General features: G+C 37.3%; 1 protein-coding gene across 4 annotated transcripts in view; it reads left to right on the forward strand.

Annotated features, from left to right (window-relative positions):
- Window positions 1–25237, forward strand: part of PATJ (PATJ crumbs cell polarity complex component) — a 362166-nt gene that overhangs the window by 151372 nt on the left and 185557 nt on the right. For all 4 annotated transcript variants that reach the window (XM_027059027.2, XM_053214164.1, XM_053214163.1 and 1 more), the window contains one exon: window positions 8772–8868. In XM_027059027.2, the coding sequence (XP_026914828.2) occupies window positions 8772–8868 (97 nt within the window). The remainder of the gene's footprint in view (window positions 1–8771; window positions 8869–25237) is intronic.

The following is a 25237-nucleotide window of genomic DNA, read 5'->3' on the forward strand; positions in this document are numbered from 1 at the left end:
AGAGAGAGAATCCCAAGCAGGTCACACTGGTAGCACACAGCCCAAGGTGGGGCTCAATCTCACAAATAGTGAGATTGTGACCTGAGCTGAAATCAAGAGTCAGACGCCTAATCGACTGAGCCACCCAGGCACACCTATAATTCCTCTATTTAAAGTATTAATTTTTGAACTGCGTTAGTCATCTCTGTTTATCTTTATTCTGCTTAATTTTGTTCTCATCTTTATACTGCCTTACTTTGTTTGCTTTTATTCTTCTACTCCCCCCACTCCCCACTGTAATCTTTAGAGAGTTATAGAGGTTATTAATTTTTAGCCATTTTTTTTAATAAGCATTTAAGACAAGTCCCTCTTTACATTCCGAGATTTTAGGTTGAATTTCTGTTGTTCAGTAGTTAGGTTTGTTGTTGTTTTTTTTAAGTCCCCATCTCATGTCTTTTTTACCCAAACTTACTTAGAAATGTATTTTTAAATTTCCATATGACTATTTTTAAAAACGTTTTATTTTCTCATGGATTTCAGTTATAATCAGAGATTGTGGTTTATATAATACTCTTTAAAAAAAAATTTTTTTAAATGTTTTTATTTATTTTTGAGATTGAGAGAGACAGAGCATGAGCAGGGGAGGGGCAGAGAGGGAAGGAGACACAGAATCTGAAGCAGGCTCCGGGCTCCAAGCTGTCAGCACAGAGCCCGACTTGGAGCTCGAACTCATGGACTGTGAGATCATGACCTGAGCTGAAGCCGGACGCTTAAGTGACTGAGCCACCCAGGCACCCCAATACTCTTTTTTTTTAATGGAAGCAGCTGTGTTCCTTTTTTTATCTCTCTCTTTCAAAAAAAAAAAAAGTGTATTTCTGAGAGAGAGAGAGAGAAAGTGAAAGAGAGAGAGAAACAGAGTGCAAGCAGGGTAGGGGCAGAGAGAGAGAGTCCCAAGCAGGCTCTAAGCACGGAGCCTGATGGTAGGGCTCGAACTGTGGAATCGTGAGATCATGACCTGAGCCAAAATCAAGAGTCAGACACCCAGGTGCTCCTATGTAATACTCTTTTGCATTAGCTGAGACTTCTTATGGCCTACCACATTTTCTGTTTATTATAAATGTATATTTGTGATTAAAATAATAGGATAAGGGGTGCCTGGGTGGCTAAGTTAAGTGTCTGGCTCTTGATTTCAGCTCAGTTCATAATCTCACAGTTGGGGAGATCGAGCCCTACATTGGGCTCTGTGCTGAAAGCCTAGAGCCTGCTTGGGATTCTCTCCCTCTCTCTCTCTGCCCCTTCCCTCCTCATGGGTGTGCTCACTTTCTCTCTCTCACAAAATGAATAAATAAACATAAAAGAATAGGATAAAAGAATTTAAGATTTTATTTTTAAGTATTCTCTACACCCATAGTGGGGCTCAAACTCATAACCCCAAGATCAAGAGTACATGCTGCAGTGACTGAGCCAGCCAGGCACCCCTAGCATTAATAGTTATTGGGTATAGGTTTATATACAAAGTCACTAAGGCAAAGTAGTTAGTTAAGTCACTCAGATATTCATTGTACTTACTATTGTATTTTGGAAGGGGGTCAGGGCAATCTAACAATCTCCCATTTGATAGTAAAATTAGTCTATTTGTTGTATGTTTTTTTAAGTTTTTATTTTTAAAAAAATGTTTTAACGTTTTATTTATTTTTGAGAGAGAGAGAGGGAAAGAGCAAGCGAGCAAGCAGTTGAGGGGCAGAGAGAGAGGGAGACACAGAATCTGAAGCAGGCTCCAGGCTCTGAGCTGTCAGCACAGAGCCCAACATGGGGCTCGAACTCACAAACTGTGAGATCGTGACCTGAGCTGAAGTCAGACACTCAACCGACTGAGCCACCCAGGCACCCCTTATATGGTTTTTATTTAATATCTTTTAAAGTTCATTTATTAGGTGTGTACATATTTTAAATTTTTATATCTTTACTCTATGTGGCATTATATAGTAATGCTATAACATCTATTTCATCTAATATCACTGAGTCTGGTCCAGCTCTCTTTTTGTATTTGCCTGGTTTTTGGCTTTAAATTTTTTCAGCCACACACAGAATAAATTCAGGTCTCTAGCCTGAGTGAGTCTGGGCTTGTAAGAAATTCTCAGGGAACACTGTTTTCCTATTTTCTTTTCTTTTTCTTTTTCTTTTTTTTTTCCTTCTACATCAACTTAAGGCCAAGGTCAGGAAATATCCCAACTATCTTCTGTAGTCAAGATTTTGGTTTGTTGGTTCGATTTGTCTTTAACTCCACTCATTGCAAGTTTCACCCTGTTTAAAAAAAAAAAGCTATAACTGAGTTTGAACATTTATTTATAGACATGTATGCAGGGATCATTCAAGGCTCCTTAAGGATTTGGGGGGGAAGGGTTCTTGAAAAGGATAAGAAAAAGTAGCATAGTTCCCTTACCAAATTATAGAATTGTTTTAACCTGGTTGGTTACCTTCTTTGAATTCAGATTTTAATCACATAGATTATAGTCAGGTTATCAGCATATGCTGTGTGTTCAGGATTCTAGTTTGATTTTGGCACCTTTTGGTAGACACAGATAATATGTAGATTCTGGAAGACCATACTTATTGCTTCTAGAAATATTATGTGGAGGAATCTAGGTCATTACTTGCAGAAATCTTTCTCAGCCTTTTGCAAGTAATAGCCTTCATTTGAAGGGATTAAAGGTCTAGAATATAAAACCAATGCTGACAAAAAGGAGATCATGAGAATGGGGCACCAGGGAAAGGGGCCAGAAGGAGGGATTAAGACAAAGTATGGAGAAGCTTTTGGGATTGATGGTTATATTCATTATCATGATTGTGATGATGAATTCAAATTGTACACTTTAAAATGTGTGCAGTTTTTTATGTCAGTGTATCACGGTAAAGTTTTTAAAGACAGACAAAAAGTCCCTGCCCTTCTGGGAGCTTACATTCTAGCTGGGGCAAGGCAAACAATATAGAGTTTAGTGACTGCCACCTAAAGCAATTTGAGGACAAGACATGAAGACCCACAAAATGTGGCATTGGAAAGGGGCTGGAAAAGAAATTCCATGAAGACAGGGAGCTCATCTATCTCAATATTGCCCTATCCCATTGCCCAAAACACTGCCTGGTGCCTAACAGACACAGAGTACGTACATACTTGTTGAATGAATAAAAACAAAATAAAAAATCTCTGGCTTTACGTCACCAAGAATTGGCACATGCCCTCTGGGCAAGTGCCACCTTCTTGTGCACCACTTGACCTTCTGATTTGGGATTTATGGTCGTTTCTGGCTTCAGTCATATGTTGCAAAAGCACATTTTTGAAATTTTATCTGTCATCTTTGTGTGGTTAAGGTGGTTTTCTCAGAATATTTATTCTGTTGTTGGAATTTTGTCAATTTGTATCTTGATTCCAAGATCTGAGCATTTCTCAAATGTCTGCTGGAAACCCATAGTGTGGCCCATTACTACTGTGCAGAGCAGTCCAGGGAGATGAAATCATAAAGGAAGCAGGGAAGGGATTAGTCTGTGGGGACACAGATAATAACCACACACATATGAAACTGGTTACTGACTTAATTGGTTTGGGGAACAGGTAGTGAGGTGATTCAGGATAATTCCACATAAGATCCTAGGAAAGAGAAAGATAAATATATGATTCTTACCAACTTTGGCCTGTTCCATTAAACTAAATTGAGTCTCAAAGAAAGCCAGGATATTTGCATTCAGAAAAAAAAAAAAAATCCAGTTAGAGCTTGGTAGTACCAAAAGTCAGTGAAGTTCTGTCCAGCTGAGTTCTTTGGTTCAGAGAATGACTAACCACTGAGTTAACATTGCAGTGAGAGAAGTCAGATCAGTATCAGCATCTCCCTTACGGGATGATGTTTCAGTGGTTACAGGATGTACCTTACCATGTCTCTTATCTGAAATTATAGTTTACATGCTAAGCACTATACTACATTCTAAAATAACAAAGCACCTTTACTCCAAGAGGTGCACAGATGAATGTGACACATAGTGAAATAACCAAAAGTACAATTACGATGAAAAAAGCATGCCTGGGATACTATGGGAGCACAGGCAGACAGACTTCCCAAAGTTGGGAGGTCAGATGATTACAAATTATATTATCTCTTTAAAAATCTCCTTTAGGTAGGTGATGGGCATTGAAGAGGGCATCTTTTGGTATGAGCACTGGGTGTTGTATGGAAACTAATTTGACAATAAATTTCATATAATAAAATAAAATAAAATAAAAAATAAAATAAAATAAAATAAAATAAAAAATCTCCTTTAAAATTGTCATCATTAGAAGTAATTCCTTTTAGGGGCATCTGGGTGGCTTAGTCGTTTGAGCATCCGACTCTTGGTTTCCGCTCAGGTCATGGTCCTTAAGCCATGGGATTGAGGCCTGCGTTGGGCTCCATGCTAAGAGTGGAACCTGCTTGAAATTCCCTACCTCCCCCTCTCCCTCCCTCCCTCCCTCCCTCTTCCCCTCTCCCCTGCTCACACTCTCTCATAAAATAAGGTAAAATAAAATTCCTTTTATGCATTGTTTCCTCAATACAAAAGCAGTGCTTATTCTCTAGAATTACAACCTTAAAAGAGACAATAAATGTCACCTGAAACCAAATACTAGGAAAGGTGTAGGCTAGAAATCTAAATTTTGGCTGCGTTTCATCACGGAGTGTGAAATGACAGACCATCAGGATTCATAGACATACTAATACTCACTATATGCTTGTAACTCCTTGGCATTTTGCTTCTAAAATTTGCTTCAGTGTTACTCCATACACTCTTTTTCTAAAGGAGTCATGGACGCTAATACAAGTAGGAGATGTTCTTTCACAGAGAAGTGGTCTCCTATTCTCTTTATTTTCTTTTTATGTACTACCCAAATGCAAATATTGTGTCCAACCAAACATAATAGTCCTTAAAAATACAGTCATGTTAGGGGCGTCTGGGAGGCTTAGTCAGTTGAGTGTCTGACTTCAACTCAGGTCATGATCTCATGGTTTGTGGGTTTGAGCCCCGCGTCGGGCTCTGTGCTGATAGCTCAGAGCCTGGAGTCTGCTTCAGATTCTGTGTCTCCCTCTCTCTCTGCCCTTCCCCTGCTCTTGCTCTGTCTCTGTCTCTGTCTCTCTCTCTCTCTCTCTCTCTCTCTCTCTCTCTCATTCTCTCTGGCCCTCTCAAAAGTAAATAAACATTAAAAAAAATACAGTCATGTTAAACTTATAAAAATGTATCTATACCAAGTAAGTACGTAAACTGAGTACATTAAAAATTTTTTTTTAACATTTATTTATTTTTGAGAGAGAATGAGACAGAGTATGAGCTGGGGGTGGGGCAGAGAGAGAGGGAGACAGAATCTGAAGCAGGCTCCAGGCTCTGAGCTATCAGCACAGAGCCCAACACAGGGCTTGAATTTAGGGACCGCAAGATCATGACCTGACCCAAAATCGAAAGCTTAACCAACTGAGCTACCCAGGCACCCCATGAGTACATTTTATTGTATGTAAATTATTCCTTCATAAGGTTGATGTTAAGACTCACATCTATTTCAAGTGAGAAATCTGGACTTGCTTGAGTCTGGGGCTAAGGAGAACCTCATGAAGGTTTTTGCAAAGATCACAATGATCTTTTGTGACCCTACTGGTGGCACTTAGAGTGTTACAAGATGTGCTCTTTGATTATTCTTAACAGTAACAGGTGATAACAGTTTTCTATCACTATAATCCACATTGTGCTAGGTCTTAGAATTGGCTGACAATACTCTGCAATGTGTAAATATTTGTGATATTCTTTTATATATTATATGTATGCATATGTGGCATGTAGACATGTGGGGATCATGCAACATTGGTGTAAATGTTTTTATAGTCTTATTTTGCTTTATACTCCACATCAGTAAGATCAAGGATATTAGGGAGAAAGTATAGCTGTTTCTAAATTCACCAAATCACTTTGATTTTGTGAATCTGAATTGTTATATTAAAATGCCTCTGAGTTCGTGGTTTCTATGGAAAGGTATTTTGGTTTTCAGTTAAAAGACTGACACATCTAAGGTCATGTGAGGTTAGTTTTACTATTTTCTGGAAAACTGGGAATATTAGATTTAAATAATGCTTATTAGTCTCTATAAACCAATCAGAAAGAGATTTTTTTTTTTGTTTTCTAATTTATTAGCACCCTCTGAAGGTAGGAAAATATTTCTCACAATGAGAGGTAGGGGCTTTTCTCACTTTCAGATACACAGAGCTTTTTCGGCCTCTACCCTATAGCTTGAGCCATAGGACAAATGTAGATAGAAATGTACATACCCACTGGTCTTCATGTCAGAAAGCTATTCTTTCCAGTGGACTCAAGACCTGTTATTGTACAAAAACACCAACAGGGAAATAAGGACTAACAACCTATTTTCAATTGTCTCTCAACCTAGAGAATGGATCCCCGTAGAACCAATATATAATGAGTCCTCAAATACCACTAAATTGTCAGACTGTAAAACCCAAACTCCATTTACTACTCCTGCTAATGGGAAATAATTCACAGTCCAAGTGACCTATGAAATTATGTAATATGTACAGGGGCCAGTTATTTACTTACCTCATTAAGGAGGGAACCACCAAGATAGCCTGGTTCTGAGAGAATTGGAGAGAGTGAAGTATTTATTAGTTGTTCAGAGAATGCATGAGTAAGATTCAAATTTAGATACAAAACTGGTTAACATCTTGACAGGGCAATAAAGCTATAACCTTTGGAGTTATCCTTTTTACAGGACTAAAATAATTTGCATCTCTACCAGACAAAATTACTATGCAATGCTATTGGACAAGAACCTTTTCCATTACTGTCATTTTTCTAGAAGTTAATATGTTAGACCTAAGCAGCATGACTGGCAAGCAGTTATTTGCTCATTCAGACTATAGTGTTGGGAGGCCTGCTTTATACCAGGCACTGTTCTTGAAACTAAGGATACCACACTACTATTCTCTGCTTTCATGGAGATTATATTCACCTGGCCTCCTTGTATGTCCCTTCCTCCATCCTTCATTGCCACCAAGAGAGCCTGGCCCTCCCTACAACCTTCCCTTATGAGCAGTAGAAATATGCCCCAGGTATCTGGCAACCCACAATCAAACGACAGGGTGACCAGGACATGCTTATCCTATATTCTAAGAGTGTTGGTACTACATGGATGGAACTAGAGGGTATTATGCCAAGTGAAATTAGTCAGAGAAAGACAAATATCATAGGACTTCACTCATATGAGGACTTTTAGATATAAAACAGGTGAACATAAGGGAAGGGAAGCAAAAATAATATAAAAACAGGGAGGGTGGACAAAACATAAGAGACTCTTAAATATGGAGAACAAACAGAATGTTAGTGGAGGAGTTGTGGGACGGCAGGGGGGGGGGTGCTAAATGGTAAGGGGGCATTAAGGAATCTACTCCTGAAATCATTGTTGCACTATATGCTAATTAACTTGGATGTAAATTTAAAAAATAAATTTAAAAAGTGTTGGTAGAAGTTAATTTTAATAAAATCAGTGGTGTAACAGTTTCCTCTTAAATGTGTTTTTTAAATGCCATTAAAGTGTTCATATCTCTTAATATTAAAAGCTGTCTGTCCTTGTCCCAAGTATTGTCTTTGACCTGGAATGATCTGGTTCAGAGGAAAAGGTTTACTGAAAGGAATACATGCACCTTCTTGACTCTTCAGTTAACCCACTTTTAAGTTTTTTCAAGCAAGAATAAAGACGTAGCATGATCACACTTCTGTATTCTTTTGTTGCTTAATCTTAAATAAATTTGGGTGTGTGTTTTTCTTTGTGGATCTCAGGTAATGTTTTCTGCTTTGGAGGAATTTATTACAGGCCTGCTTTCTGTAATGGACATTTACTGGATTGTATCCTGCCATTAGTGGTTTTGTCATATAAAGCATAATTGAATGTACTCTATTGAAACCCTGTAGCAAACAAATCTTAATCCAGTTATTTTGATATTTGTGGAGTGCTTGGATCTATCAGCTCCTATTCTTTTTAGCAGCTTGGATCTCTCTGTAAACTTCAGCATGTTTTATTTTTCCCAGCGTTCAAGAAAATGTCTACATTCTGTGAAGGTAATCTGACCATAGAGTTTTGTTCTACTTTAAGTCTCAGGCAGATATTTATGTGCTGTATCATTTGGTGGCTAAATTTAAAGAATATGTCTACAGAAATACAAAAAAAAATTCATCATAAAGATTTGTTTTTTAAAACCTTAAAATGTGTATGTTGACTATCTGCAAATTACAGATGAATATTTTTACAGTTAGAAAATCTTGGTATTTCATTTCAACTATATAAGAATGAGATCTGTGTCTTCTGCAATTGAGTAAACAGTTTAAATAGTTATAGAATTAATATAGTGGGTAGTTTTTACATTGATTTTGAAATGTCTTTCATTTGAATTATTTGGTTAATAACAGTGTAAATAAAATATATATAATTGGCATTCTCACTGGGGAAAGGAATGTATTCTTCTTGGCAGGTTAACCGTCTTAAATGTTGCTTTTGAATTCCTATTTTTCTATAGTAGTATGTTTATATCACAGGGTCACTTACATAATAACATAAATATAAGAAGACAAATTGTATTTGTTTCACAGCCCTTCTTATGTGACTGAAATTGGATACAGTCAAAATATTTAGATTATCTTCTTATCCTGTTTGTCATTGAGGAAGAGGACTGTGCAAAGGCAATTAACCTTTCTCTCAAATTTTGCATTTTCAGAGACCAGGAACCGCTCCACCTCCAATGAAACTTCCACCTCCTTATAAAGCTCCGTCTGATGACAGTGACGAAAATGAAGAATATGCCTTTACCGACAGTGAGTTCCTTTTCATTCTTTGCAGTGAATGCAGAATTTATTAAATTGTGCTTTCATGATGGTTGTCAATTATCAATGCCATTCTGTGGGTTCTTAGAAAATGTGTATTAGCATATCATGCTGAAAAAGAAAATTTACATCTGCTTAATTTTTCACTTAATTTACTAAACTTCCCTCCTTTAATACTAATAGTAGAGTGAATGTCAAAGGCAACGGGTTATACAGTATTTTATCTACATTTCCTCCTACTGTTACTATTTGGTTGTGAACGGAAAAATGCTAAGAAGTCCTTTAACTTGCACTTTGACCCACAATAAGCAGAGTTGGATGTGGATGCCAGCTCTTGATGACTTTCTGTATTCAAACCGATGGTGATGTTGCTAATGCAAAATTACAGAAGTCTGGAGTCATATTCTCCTTTAGAATTCCTTTCATGATTTTCTTTGCATTAGCTGTATCAAATATACATTCATACATGTATTTAATGGAGGCTTTATTTAAAAGAATTTGCATTTCTTTTATGCATGTAAAGTATATACAGTTAGATCTGATTGCTATTGTACATGGAATTTCCTTTGGGGAGGGTGATGAAAATACCCTAAAATTAGATTGTGATGACGGTTGCACATTTTGTGAATTTAGTAAAACCCACAGGATTATGTATTTAAATGGGTGAATTTTATGGTTTGTGAAATACGTATTTATATATGTTCTTTTAAAAATAACCTTGTTCCTTCCATGATTTAAAAAAGGAGTTTGATAGAGAAATCGAAAGAGTTAAAATTCTGACTGCAGGACTTCTTAGTGTATGACCTTCAGCATGCCCTCTTGTATAAAAATCATGGTTCTTACTTCCCAGGGTTGGGGGTGAAGATTAAAATAAGGTGATAGAGCCTTTGGCTTGTCAAACAGTGAAATTTCAACAAGTATTATAGCTCTTACTAATAATTATTGCTAAGTTGATTTTTTTTTAAATTTTTTTAACATTTATTTATTTTTGAGACAGAGGGAGACAGAGCATGAATGGGGGAGGGTCAGAGAGAGGGAGACACAGAATCTGAAACAGGCTCCAGGCTCTGAGCTGTCAGCACAGAGCCCGACGCGGGGCTCGAACTCACAGACCGTAAGATCATGACCTGAGCCGAAGTCGGCCGCTTAACCGACTGAGCCACCCAGGTGCCCCCTAAGTTGATTTTATAACGGTATTTTCCCAAATACTGTAATAAGATGTGAATTAAAATATAAATAGATGTGTTTATAATCATTTAGTTGGCTTTATAAAAACTTGATTTGCACTTTGTGGTTTTAAAGAGCCCTTTCTCGTGCAGCATTTTCTTCATTTATTCCACAAATCTTTGTTAAAAGCCAACTGCTTTTTACTAACGGTATTGAGTCTGTTATGAAATATATAGTTTTATTGGGGTCACCAACTTGGAAGCGAGTGTACAAAGGCATTGGAACAAAATATGACAAGTGTGCTGTAGTGTTTCTCAACCTCTTCTGGAGAGTTAAACTGATGGATATGATTGATATGTGTATGCACATGTGTACCATAATCCCTTGTTCTGATATAGGTGTTAGGACAGCTGCAGCAGAGTGAAGATACTTGTTGGTTATTCATAATTTCCAGGATGCTAGAATGCCCATATTTGCATAGTTAGGAAATCTGGTTTAGGCATGTGATAAAGACAATGTTCTAATCCTAGTTCTATTTGTGAATTCAGGGACAAGTGAATTAACTCCTTCATGGCTCACACTTGCTCATCTATAAGTGGGGGAAGGGATGTCTTATGATAACCTTCCTCACAGCGTAGTTATAACCTGAGGAGAAAAGCATTTAAAGAGCTTAGTAGAAGGATGTGATATCAAGTAAACACTCTGGTGTCCATACGTCAGGCCTTTAATCTATTAACTCAGTTAACGTCTAACAACTAACCTGTGAGGTCTCTAATTATACAAATAAAGAAACTGAGGCTCAGAAAAATTAAGGAATGTGTTCCAAAGTTACACAGCTAGTAAGTAGTGGAAATGGAATTTGAACCCCGACTCTGATTCCAGACCCTGTATTATCATCTATACTTCCTGTTACTTAAATCTCATTTAGTATAGCAGAAGTAGGTACAAAGTGGTTAAGATTATCCAGTAAATATGGCTCTGATGCCATAAGACAGTAGCACCCTCCCCAAAGTTCCAAGTTGGCATACATGTATTTTCATACATGTGCACAAACACATTCACATATTAGTGGGGTTCAGGAAACGCCATTTTACACTGAATGCAGAAAAAACTTCTAATTCTTTTTTTTTTTTTTAATTTTTTTTTTCAACGTTTATTTATTTTTGGGACAGAGAGAGACACAGCATGAACGGGGGAGGGGCAGAGAGAGGGGAGACACAGAATCGGAAACAGGCTCCAGGCTCTGAGCCATCAGCCCAGAGCCCGACGCGGGGCTCGAACCCATGGACCGCGAGATCGTGACCTGGCTGAAGTCGGATGTTTAACCGACTGCGCCACCCAGGCGCCCCAAAAAACTTCTAATTCTTAAGTCATCCAACTGTAACATTTCACAGATTCTCCAGCAAATATATTTACACAGTGAATATGATTTTCCATTTGTTTTGCTCCCTAATTTTATTTTCCCAACATACTTTCCCTTTCTTCAGAAGGGTTTGAACCATATGGGGTATTAGATCGTTCACATTTTAAATGTAGGTGAGCCTAAAGCCTCTAGCTTCCTATATTTCTTTGTGAAGTGGATCCCATGGCTTTTTTCTTTGTTCCTTAACTCTTATTAAATGACTACTCTGCTCATCCATCCAAAACTAAAAGTAGATTGGTTCACTGTTTTATCAGATTCTTACTGTCCCAAATCTAACCATTTCTTTTTAACAGTTGTGAAAGTATGATTTTCTGACTTTCCCATGGTCCAGGACTATGAAGTGGATGGCTGGAATCCAAGCCTTAGGCCCACTAGGAAGTGGTGATTGTATTAGGTCACAGACATGAGACACATAGGATTTTAAAGTGTAGCTACAATCTAACTTAGGTGATCTTTGGTAATTACTTCTTTATAAACTTCATTTTTGAGTGGATATTATAGGTGGCCAGAGATTGTTCTAGGTGTTGGGAACATGACAGAGAGAACAAGATCTCTCTCATTAGCTTATATTCTAGTAGGAGAGAAAGATTATAAACAATGAGATAGATTAAATATTGATAAATAGTCTGAATAACTAAAATAAAACAAAGTAGTGAGAATAAATGCTTTGCAGGAGTCAACATTAAGTAGAATAGGAAACAACGGCCAAGATAAGACCAAAGTGACAAGAAGGAGCCAGACATACAAAGAGCTCATATAATCCTATAGATCTGAGTTTTAATCAGACTGTGATCCATGGTAACCTATGGATTACTTAACAATCGGGTATAGATGTGCGCACACACACACACTTACATGCATATATAATTGAAATAAAAGTTTCACAAAATAGTACTTACCTTTATAACATATGAAGAACTTTATTATTTTTCTTTTTTTTTTTTAAGTTTATCTATTTGGGGAGAGAGAAGGAGCATGAGCAGGGGAGGGGCGGATAAAGAGGGAGAGAGAGAGAGAATCCCAAGCAGGGTCTGTACTGTCAGCCCAGAGCCTGATGTGAGGCTCAAACTCAGGAACCGTGAGATCATGACCTGAGCCATAATCAAGTGTCTGTCGCTTAACCTACTGAGCCACCCAGGCACCCCTCTATTTCATTTTTTAAAATGCTGTTTGCAACTCAGTTTATTTCTTGACGGTTTAATAAGTTGCAACCTGTAGTATGGAAAACACTTATCTAGAAGTCTGGCTTTCAAACTTCAGAGTGCATCAGAAGCATCTAAAGAGCTTGTTAAAAGCACTAGCTGCTGGGCCCCCTCCCAATTTCTGATTCCTTACATCTGGGAGGACTTGATAATTTGCATTCCTAATTATTTCCCAAGTGATGCTGATACTCCTCATCCAGGGACCATATTCTGAAAACTATTGATCTAGGTAGTATTTTAAGTCATGGGAGCTGGTGAGTTTACTTAGGACTGATGTATAGACAACAACAGGAAGCTAACCCAGCATGGGCCTCACAAGCCAGCAAAGGAGCATCCTAGCACACTAGCATTTCCAGGAGATTGTAGAGTTAGGCAGTTTAAGAGAAGAATATGTTTCAAGAAGGCCTCTGTCCCTCTACTTCAGTAGCCAAATATGGAATGATGCTGAGAGTTTATGGAGGTTAGAATCATGGAAGTAACCATTAAACTTAACAACATAAAATTGTTAAGAAGAAAAAGAATACTTGATAAAATACTGTACAGATTGTTGTGAGAATTAGATGTGACAACTAATATAGATAGTATGGTACATAATAGCTCTTTATATTATAGATCCTTTATCTTGCATAGTTGAGCATAATTCATGACATTCTGGTATCTAATTATAGGAAGGCTTCTAACCATCCATTGAATGAAAAGTGCTGAAAATTTTTTTTAATTATTTTTTTTATGTTTATTTTTGAGAGAGAGAGACATAGACAGAGCACAAGCAGGGGAGGGGCAGAGAGAGAGGGAGACACAGAATCCGAAGGAGGCTCCAGGCTCTGAGCTGTCAGCACAGAGCCCGACATGGGGCTCGAATTCATGAACCGTGACATCATGACCTGAGTCGAAGTCGGACGCTTAACCAACTGAGCCACCCAGGCACCCCAAAAAGTGCTGAAATTTTAATTAAGGATTATGGATTATGAAACAATTATGAATTAAGAAACAGTATCCACATAAATGCTTAGCTATTGAAAACTACCATTATCACACCTACAGGATTTATCCAAGGGAAGTTGCCAATGTAGAGAACTTCTGACTTAACTTTATGGTAATTGTCTTTAATACCTAAATTAAAAACTAGATTGTCTTGACAAAGGCTTAAGATCACTGAGGGCATGAAGTGTCACTCAGTTGACTATCACGTGGTGACTTTCAAATCTTCATTTTTAGCCATCCTCTTTCACATCCTGACATGTTTTCAGTTGGCTGCCAGAAAGATATGATGTCTTTTTTTCTTCTAGCATTATAAATCTTTTGTGCAAAACAAAATGTGTTTTCTTCCTGAAGGCTGACCTTTTTCCTTATATTCTCAATTTTTCATAAAGCCCTTACTCCAGACTGAAGCTTCACTTCTGTTTGTGGTCTCTCTTCCTCAATTAATCTTCATTAATCCAATTTCTCCCACATTTGTAGCTTCCTTTGCATTTTTATTGCCACAATTTTAGTGGCTATATAGTTGTAGTCACAATTTATTGAGTACCTACTATGTGTCATACATTTCCCCAATTCTTTAAATGCTTTCTCTTTTGATTTACAGAAGAGCTCTAAAAGGATATCTTGTCTTTGGGCTGATTTCAGCTTAATCTCACCTTCTCTGGAAAACCTTGCCTCATTCCTCATTCTAATATATATTCTTGTATTTTTTTTTATAACACAACAAAATGTGATTATTTATGTGATTATTAGTTTGTCTTTCCCTTCAAGTTCCATGAGTCGAGTGATCCTCTCTGTTTGGGCCTGGCACATTATAGAAACTCCATATTTGGGACAAATTAATGACAGAGGGTGTGTAACTTGGATAGTGATGTTGGGGGTGTAATGAAAATCCAGGTCCGCTCATAGTGCTTTAGAGATAGCCTTTCTACTGAGCTGTGCCATCCATCTAGTTTCAGAGCCTTCTGTCCAGAGCAACTTGCCTTCTCTTTGCCAATATGCCACCCCTCACCTTATCTAAAAGGAGTGATCCCCACAGAGAGAAGCCGCTATCTCGAAAAAGTCCCACTTTTGATCCCAGACATTAAACGCTTTTATATCCGGTCTTTCTAACCTGTTGGTATTCATTATTTAAACTACATTTTTAAACATCAAGGAGCAGAAGGTTTTGGAATGACTTTTTGTAACCTATAAGAGCATGATCATAGAGAAGCAATGAGAATCATATAATAGACATGTTTCTTGATGTATATTAGGTTCTAGAAACTCAATATAATTGACTTCTCTGACACTTGGCTTTTAAATGGTATAGCAGAGATGAATGGAACTGCATGCTGAAGGCCTCTTAAAGCCTTTTTTTTCATACTTTAATTTCAGAATAGCATACTCTCCTTAGGTGCTTTGTTTTTCCCTCTCAATTTTTTTTTCTTTTGCTCTGATTCCTTCCCCACCCTCATAAAATTATATGTTCTAATATAATATTTGGTAAAAAGAATTTATTTTGGTTAAAGTTTAGAGGGGATGCCAGGGGCGCCTGGGTGGCTCAGTCAGTTAAGCGTCCAACTTCGGCTCAGGTCATGATCTCATGATTCGTGAATTCAAGCCCCGCATTGGGCTCTGTGCTGACAGCTCAGAGTCTGGAGCCTGTTTCGGATTCTGTGTCTCCCTCTCTCTCTCTGCCCCTCCCCAGTTCATACTCTGACTCACTCTCTCTCTCTCTCTCTCTCTCTCTCTCTCTCTCTCTCAGAAATAAATAAACATTAAAAAAAATTTTTTTTTAATGTTTAGAGGGGATGCCTTTTTAGAAAATTACAGCTTTAGGGCACCTGGCTGGCTCAGTTGAAGGAGCATGCAACTCTTGACCTTGGGGTCATGAGTATGAGCCACAGATTGGGTATAGAGATTTCTTAAATAAAATCAGAAAAGAAAAAAAAAAGAAAATAGAGCTTCATTGAGATATAATCCACATTACTATATAACTCATCTACTTAAGGCATGTAGTTCAATGGCTTTTAACATATTTAGAGAGTTCTTCAACCATCACTACTGTCAGTTTTAGAACAGTTAGAACATTTTAATCACCCATCCCCCACAATATTCCTACTCATTAGCAGTCACTCCCATATTTATTCAGAAATTCTTTACATCCATATATAAAATATACACACATATATATTCTAATTTTAAAAAAGATTTTGTAGATACTCTGCACGTGTTCCCATGGATTGGGTTGGGGAACCTGCCCCAAACCCTCCTTCTTTTTACCAAAAATTGAAATCTGCATCTAAATTTGGAAGAAGACAAGGATATGTTACTGTCCTCAAATCTAGCAGTGCTTTAAATCTCACCTCCTCTGCCCCGTGCAAAAAAAAAAAAAAAATTAGAGAACAAATTATTATTCACAGATGGTATAGTAGTCAATCTTAAAAACTCAAAACCTTAAAAAACTTTTTGGCAACAGTAAGTAAGGCTATATATGAGTTGCACATATGAAAATATTGGCTAATCAGTTTCATCTATTTAAAAATATAAAAATTTTCTCTCCCCCCTTTTTTTAATGTTTACTTATTTTTGAGAGAGAGAGAGAGAGTGAGCATGAGAGGGGGAGGGGCAGAGAGAGAGGGAGACAGAATCCGAAGCAGGCTCCAGGCTCTGAGCTGTCAGCACAGAGCCCTATGCGGGGCTCGAACTCACAGACCACGAGGTCATGACCTGAGCTGGAATTAGATGCTTAATGCACACTGAGCTACCCAGGCACCCCTTTGTAAAAATATTCTAATAGTGATAACAGAAAAACTAGAAAATATCTAGGAATAATACAATTAGAAATGTGAAACTCATGGCAGTGATCCATAAGTTTGTCATTTACTCTTTGGCACTGTGACAAAAACTCTAAAACTATCCCCCCCCCAAAAAAAAATGTATGTGGATACACAAAACCATTGTCACCTGTGCACACACCCTCACACACATACCTACACTCTCACACACACACACACACACACACACACACACACACACACACGCACACACCCCTACCTCATTTTGAGTAGGCATCATTTTGCCTGTTTAGTGAAAGTCCTGAAGCCCATTTAAGAATTCATTGACCACAGGTTGACAACCTCTATAGTTTCTTTTTTTAAAGAAAACTGGAATTTTATTAAAGAAGATTCAGAGGAAAATTAGAGACATTTTCTTTTCCAGATTGGAAGAGGAAGTATATTAAAGATTTCAATTATTTTTAAATTAGTCTTTAAGATAATTTGAATCCAATTCCTAAATATATATAGCCTCTCCTTTTTTTTTTTTAAATATGAGGATTTGATTGAAAATTGATTTGGAAATGAAACACTACACAGTTTTGGAAAGTGTCCCTCGTATCTGAATATATTCTAAATTGGTAGTTTTCAAACTGAATCTGGAACTTTCAGAAATGAGTGAGAGTGTTTTTGCTTGTCTAAGTCAGCTTTTCTCAACCTTGGCACTCTTGCCATTTTGACCAGATAATCCTTTGTTGGGTGGGAAAGGAGGCTGTTTTCCACATTGTGAGATGTTTAACAGCATCTCTGGTCTCTACCCACTTGATGCCAGGAGCTCTCTCTCCCACAAACTTGTGGTGACAGCCACAGATGTCTCCACACATTGCTCAGTGTCCCCTGGTCCACAAGATGGGGGGGTTCTACTGTCATTTATGAGGATGCCAAGAGCACTGCATTTTATGGAATAGTCCTCTACAATGGAGAATTATTCTGCTCAAAGTTCTGGGAGCACTCCTGATTAGAAACCTTGCTCAAACTATAGTAATTAGGGGCAGTTGGGTGGTTCAGTCAGTTGAATGTCCGACTTTGGTTCAAGTCATGATCTCACAGTTTGTGAGTTGGAGCCCCACACCAGGCTCGCTGCTGTCAGCCCAGAGCCCGCTTGAGATCCTCTGTCTCCCTCTCTCTCTGCCCCTCCTCTGCTCTCACTCTTTCTCAAAATAAATAAATAAAATAAAATAAATAAACTACAGTAATTAAATCTGTTTAGTATTTGCAAATAAAGATGGTCTAGAAATAAACCCAGATGTCAAGAATATAGAACATAAAAAATACATTTTTTGAAATAGAAATAGGATAGATTATTTGATAAATGATGGGGTATATAATAATTTGGGGAGAAAAATGTAGAGATCTCCATTTCTCATCAAAATTGCAGTTTAATTCTGAATACTGTCTACTTCTAAACACTGAAAACATAAAAATACTGTAAAAAATCTAAGGTTTTTTTAAGTTTACTTATTTTGAGGGAGATAGAGAGCAAGTGGGAGAAGGGTAGAAAAAGAAATAGGAGTTCTTATAGACTGTTGGCAGGAATATGAATTCATGTACCTCTTTCTGGAGACCCATTTGGCAGCATGTATAAAAAATTTAAATGTGCATATTCTTTGACTGAATAATTCAACTTCCAGTGATAATAGCTTAAGGAATTCAATGCCCATGTGAATATATGTATATGTACATATACCTACAAAGATGTGTTCTACATTTTTTACAAATAGCAATTATAGCAGTATATATTATATGTAATTTATAAAATGCCCTTGATGAAGTTACTTACTCTAAACATTTCTAGACATTAGACTTGAAACAGGTTGCATCCTTTTAGTTTGGATTCCTCATTTGTAAGATGGAAATAATAATAGTACTCCTTTGAGTGGGTTGTTTTGAGAGACTAGGAGAGTTAATGTATATAGCATCCTTCTACAGGAAGTGACACATAGGAAGTATTCCAGAAATGTGAGCTACTACTGTTTATTATCATCAATAGTAATACAACATTCTTCAGTGTTTGCCAAATATTGCCAATACAGGATGAAATTTCTGGCCTATGTACATATTAAAATTTTACCTAAAAATTACTATAGTTTAATTTTTTTAATGTTTGTAAAGTTTTTCTTTTAGGTTTATTCATTTACTTTGAGAGAGACAGAGACAGTATGAGTGGGGGAGGGGCAGAGACAGAGGGAGAGGGAGAATCCCAAGCAGGCCCCGGGGCTGTTAGCCCAGAGCCCAATGTGGGGCTTGAATTCACAAAACCACGAGATCATGACCTGAGCCAAAACCAAGAGTTGGACACTCAACAGATTGAGCCACCCAGGCTCCCTGTAAGTTAAATCTTCTAAGTTTAATATTATTGTGTGGGATCAATACTTTATTAAGAACTCTATACAACTGGGCTGCTCCTTCATCACCCTCATCACCATTGTATGTGACACTCTTATTCTCCCACTTTCATCTGTGATCACTGGAAGAGAAAAGCATTTTGGAATACTTACTTTTTCTTGAGTATTTTTCTCTTCTATATTTTCTTTGGACCAAACATGGAATTATCCTAGAAGTTTTTGTATATGATTTTGTAATTTTTTTCCTTCCAATGTGGGCAAAATAGAGTTTTTTGAGAAAAATTCATGGCCCAAATGGAATTTAAAAACTAAAAATCTAGCTTTTAAAGATTGTTTAGTATGAGTGATAGTTTTCCAAACAGTCCTACAAAGCTTATAACATGACTTAATCTCTCTTATTCTGCCTTGTAGTATTTAAATATTTATAAACATTTGTTGATTCACAAAAGTTATAGTGCTCTCTGTAGAGTTAATTCTTTTAATATTAACATTAATTTTTAATATATTTTCCTATTTAACCTTTAAAAATTTTATTTAAGAAAAATTTTTTTAATGTTTATTTATTATTGAGAGACAGAGAGAGACAGAGCATGAGCATGGGAGGGACAAAGAGAGGAGACACAGAATCTGAAGCAGGCTCCAGGCTCTGCACCGTCAGCACAGAGCCCGACGCGGGGCTCGAACCCACAGACCGTGAGATCGTGACCTGAGCCAAAGTTGGACTGTTACCGACTGAGCCACTCAGGTGCCTCAACCTTTAAAAATTTTTTAATTAAGGGGCACCTGGGTGGCTCAGTCGGTTGAGCGTCCGACTTCGACTTCGGCTCAGATCATGATCTCGCGGTCTGTGAGTTTGAACCCCGCGTCGGGCTCTGTGCTGACAGCTCAGAGGCTGGAGCCTGCTTCGGATTCTGTGTCTCCCTCTCTCTCTGCCCCTCCCCTGCTCATGCTCTGTTTCTCTCTCTCTCTCTCTGTCAAAAATAAATAAACATTAAATTTTTTTTTAATTTTTTTTAATTAAAAAGTTTATTTATTTGAGAGAGAGCATACTCATACAAACTGGGGAGCCATGGAGAGAGAATCCCAAGCAGGCTCTGTGCTGTCAGCACAGAGCCTGATGTGGGGCTCGATCTCACAATCTGAAATCATGACCTGAGCCAAAACCAAGAGTTGGACACTTGATCAACTGAGCCACCCAGGTATCCCCCACAATTTTTATTTTTAAATCAAAATGTTAGCAGCTTTCACCCCCATCTTTAATTATCTGAGGTATATTACTCTTACATTGATGAACATTTGTACTTCAATTAATCAAGAGAATTTGAACATATCAGGCATACAAAGAAATGTTCCAGTCTCAGTTACATCAAGAATTTTAACCTAGGAATTAACAGTAAATCAAAATGGCAACCTTGTTTGAATTATTGCCATTAATACACAGTTTATTTTCTATTGTTAATCCATGCCCAGAATCACTGATCCTGCATGGGTTCAGAGGGGCCTGAGTGCTGAGGGTCTTTCAGATCTTTGGCCTTCTTGAAGCCAGTACCTCATAGCAGTTTAGTAAAATTTTACAGCCAAAGCTGAATTTTGCAGAACCCCTAGTATTTTTTAATTGAAAAAAGTACAAAAGCATGTATACTAACTCCTTTGAGAGGGGAGTTTTGAGAAAAATCTTGTCCTTTCAACTTTACTTAATCCACTTGAATTTTGTATAACAAAATATGTTTGCTTGGAAGAGAAAAACCATTTTGTCTTACAACTCAATAAGAAAACAAGCAACGCAATTTTTAAAAATGTACAAAACTGAAATGACATTTCAACCAAAGATCTATAGATGGCTAAGAAGCACATAAAAATGCCCAACATTACTAATTATTAGAGAAATGCAGATTAAAACCACAACACATTCATAAGAATTATTTTAAGTTTTTTAATATTTTATTTTTATTTTTGAGAAAGAGAGAGAGACAAGCAGGGAGGGGTAGAAAGAGGGAGACACAAAATCTGAAGCAGGCTCCAGGTTCTGAGCTGTCAGCACAAACCCAATGCAGAGCTCGAACTCACCAACCACAAGATAATGACCTGAGCCGAAGTCAGATGCTTAACTGTCTGAGCCACACACAGGTGCCCCTTCACAAGATTTTAATTAAAAAAAAAAAAAAAAAAAAAGGGACTCTACAACTAGAACCCTAATACACTGCTGGTGGGAATGTAAAATGATATACCATTTTGGAAAACAGTTTGGTCATTTCTTAAAAAGTTAAATATAAGTTTACCATACAATCTAGCAATTCTACTTCTAGGTATATAGCCAACAGAAATGAAAACCTATGTCCACACAAGACTCCTACAAGTATATTAATTGTAGTGTTAGTCATAATAGTTCAAAATTGGACATAGCCAAGTGTCCATCAACTAGTAGAGAAACATAGTGTTGAATATCCATACAGTAGAAAAAAAGTTAAAAAGAGCAAAATACTTATATATACCATTATGCAAAGTAAAGGAAACCCAGTGCAAAAGACTATATACTATAAGATTCCATTTATATAGAATATCCAGGGGCGCCTGGGTGGCTCAGTCGGTTGGGTGTCCGACTTCGGCTCAGGTCATGATCTCGCAGTCCGTGAGTTCGAGCCCCACGTCGGGCTCTGTGCTGACAACTCGGAGCCTGGAGCCTGTTTCAGATTCTGTGTCTCCCTCTCTCTCTGACCCTCCCCTATTCAAGCTCTGTCTCTCTCTGTCTCAAAAATAAATAAACTTAAAAAAAAATTTTTTTTTAAAGTTTTATATAGAATGTCCATAAAAAACAAATTTATAGCTATAAAAAGCAGGTCATTCGTTGCCTAGATTTGGGGCTGGGATTGAGCTTCATCGAATTTGTTGAGGTAGTGGAAATGCTCTAAAGCTGGATTGTGGTGAGAGTTGCACATGTCTGTAAGTCGACTGAAAATCATTGAAGTATATGCTTGCAGTGGGTGAATTTAATGTATTATATTAAATAAAACCTGTTAAAATTATTTCAAAGTTAAATATAATTTTAAATATTTATTTTTGAGAGGGGGAGAGAGAGAGAGAGAGGCAGAGAGAAAGGGAGACAGAAGATCCAAAGTGGGCTCTGCACTGACAGCACAGAGCCCAGTGCAGGGCTCGAACTCGTGAACCGCGAGATCATGACCTGAGCTGAAGTCAGACACTTATTTGAGCCATCCAGGTGCCCCAAATATAATTTTAAATTGAAAAATCACATTTGTGGGTGAAGGAGTTTAAAATTGTAAAAGTACAAGCTTCCATAGGGCACCTGGGTGGCTCATTCAGTTAAACATCCGACTTGATCTCAGCTCAGGTCTTGATTTCAAGGTTGAGAGCGCAAGCCCCGAGTTGGGCTCCACACTGGGTGTGGAGCCTACTTAAAAAAAAAAAATAAAATGGATGCCTGGGTGGTTCAGTGGGTTAAGCGTCTGACTTAATTTCGGCTTAGGTCATGATCTGGTTGTTCGAGAGTTATAGCCCCACATCAGGCTCTGCGCTGATAGCAAGGAGCCTGGTTGGGATTCTGTCTCCCTCTCTCTCTTTCTCCCTTTGCTCCTCCCTTGCTTGCTCTCTATCTCTGTCTCTCAAAAATAAAGAAAAATAAACTTAAAAAAAAACATTTAAAACAAAAAATACATGGCACAAAAACAGACACATAGACCAATGGAATAGAATAGAAACCCCAGAACTAGACCCACAAACGTATGGCCAACTAATCTTTGACAAAGCAGGAGAGAACATCCAATGGAAAAAAGACAGTCTCTTTAACAAATGGTGCTGGGAGAACTGGACAGCAACATGCAGAAGGTTGAAACTAGACCACTTTCTCACACCATTCACAAAAATAAAATGGATAAAGAACCTGAATGTGAGACAGGAAACCATCAAAACCCTAGAGGAGAAAGCAGGAAAAGACCTCTCTGACCTCAGCCATAGCAATTTCTTACTTGACACATCTCCAAAGGCAAGGGAATTAAAAGCAAAAATGAACTACTGGGACTTTATGAAGATAAAAAGCTTCTGCACAGCAAAGGAAACAACCAACAAAACTAAAAGGCAACCAACGGAATGGGAAAAGATATTTGCAAATGACATATCGGACAAAGGGCTAGTATCCAAAATCTATAAAGAGCTCACCAAACTCCACACCCGAAAAACAACCCAGTGAAGAAATGGGCAGGAAACATGAATAGACTCTTCTCTAAAGAAGACATCCAGATGCTCAACGTCACTCCTCATCAGGGAAATACAAATCAAAACCACACTCAGATATCACCTCACACCAATCAGAGTGGCCAAAATGAACAAATCAGGAGACTATAGATGCTGGTGAGGATGTGGAGAAACAGGAACCCTCTTGCACTGTTGGTGGGAATGCAAATTGGTGCAGCCACTCTGGAAAGCATTGTGGAGGTTCCTCAGAAAATTAAAAATAGACCTACCCTATGACCCAGCAATAGCACTGCTAGGAATTTACCCAAGGGATACAGGAGTGCTGATGCATAGGGGCACTTGTACCCCAATGTTTATAGCAGCACTCTCAACAATAGCCAAATTATGGAAAGAGCCTAAATGTCCATCAACTGATGAATGGATAAAGAAATTGTGGTTTATATACACAATGAAGTACTACGTGGCAATGAGAAAGAATGAAATATGGCCCTTTGTAGCAACATGGATGGAACTGGAGAGTGTTATGCTAAGTGAAATAAGCCATACAGAGAAAGACAGATACCATATGGTTTCACTCTTATGTGGATCCTAAGAAACTTAACAGAAACCCATGGGGGAGGGGAAGGAAAAAAAAAAGAGGTCAGAGTGGGAGAGAGAGCCAAAGCATAAGAGACTCTTAAAAACTGAGAACAAACTGAGGGTTGATGGGGGGTGGGTGATGGGTATTGAGGGCACCTTTTGGGATGAGCACTGGGTGTTGTATGGAAACCAATTTGACAATAAACTTCATATATTGAAAAAATGAAAAAATAAAAAAATAATAAAATATAAAAAAAAATAAAATAAAAAGTACAAGCTTCCAACTATATATAAAATAAGTGAGTCCTAGGGAGGTAATGTACAGTGTGGTGACTATAGTTAACAATACTGTATGGTATATTTGAAAGTTGCTAAGAGTAGATCTTTAAAGTTTTTATCACAAGAAAATGTAACAATGTATGATGATAGGTGTTAACTAGATTTATTGTTATGGTCACCTTGCAATATATATATAAATCACATCATTGTTGTATACCTAAAACTAATATAATGTGATAAAGCCAATTATATCTAAATAAATTTTTTTAAACGAATATCATTTGTAAAGGATAATGAAAACTTACTATGAAAAGATCTATGTTAAAGGAAGAGGGCAATCAAATAGCAAATTACTTTGAAGAATAGAATTAAAGTGTGTTCATGTCTTCCTTGACAGTGCTGGGATTTGAGAACCCTAAAATTCATCTGGTCTAATTTTACAGTTAAGAATTGTAAGACACCCCCTACCCCAGAGTAATTAATTTGCCCAGAGTCACAAAATTAGTTATTGTGAGGTCAAGAATAGAATGTAGGTCTCATTTGATGTTCAGGGCCATATTTAAGCTTTCCCTTCTGGTGCTTTCCTGTTCACGCCATTGCCAATTTTTAACATGAAGTAGACTCATGGTCACCAGAGACTTACTGAGCAACTAGTAGATTTTGGTTTAAATTTTTGTTTTGCTTTTTTTTTTTTTTTTGGTATTGTTGTGGACTCTGTAGTTGATCTCTACCTTGCCAATAGATGTCACTACAATCAACAGCAATTATTATCTGGGATTTAAGGAATGTTAAGAATGATCACTTCAAATAGGCAAACAGCATTCATTAGTGGCTTCTAGCAGTATTTACGTGTTCTTTTTATTAGATCTGTGGATTTATTTGCTCCCTCCTTTGTTTTGTTTCTTGGTTTTGATGCAAAATAGGAAAAATTAAGAAATAAAGGCCAAGTTTTAACTTTTTAGTTTTATGTAAATTATTTTTCTCATTTCCTGTAGTTAATCATCCTTTTCTGAACGCTTTATCTTTCTAATTAAGTGAAATAAGTAGAATTCTTATTCCGGTCCTATGATGGAGACTGGTGAACGTCGCTTTCTATTTTAGTGGATTTTTTGTTCTGAAAACTCCCAAAGCTCCAGCCCTTGATAGAATTGAGATGCATTTATTGTAATTATAAATAAAAAATTATATTGTTTAAGATCTTTTGAGAAGCATTTAAATTATGTTCAGGTGTTCTGGATTTTAATATTACTCATCCACATGAGAGGTGATCAGGTATTCTACAGTTTACAAAGAAAGGTTAGAGAACCCTATAGTACTTAATAGATAATCATGAAGTAATTGCAGTTACTTGATTCT

The sequence above is a fragment of the Acinonyx jubatus genome, chromosome C1, assembly GCF_027475565.1.
Source record: "Acinonyx jubatus isolate Ajub_Pintada_27869175 chromosome C1, VMU_Ajub_asm_v1.0, whole genome shotgun sequence".
Classification (NCBI taxonomy): Eukaryota; Metazoa; Chordata; class Mammalia; order Carnivora; family Felidae; genus Acinonyx; species Acinonyx jubatus.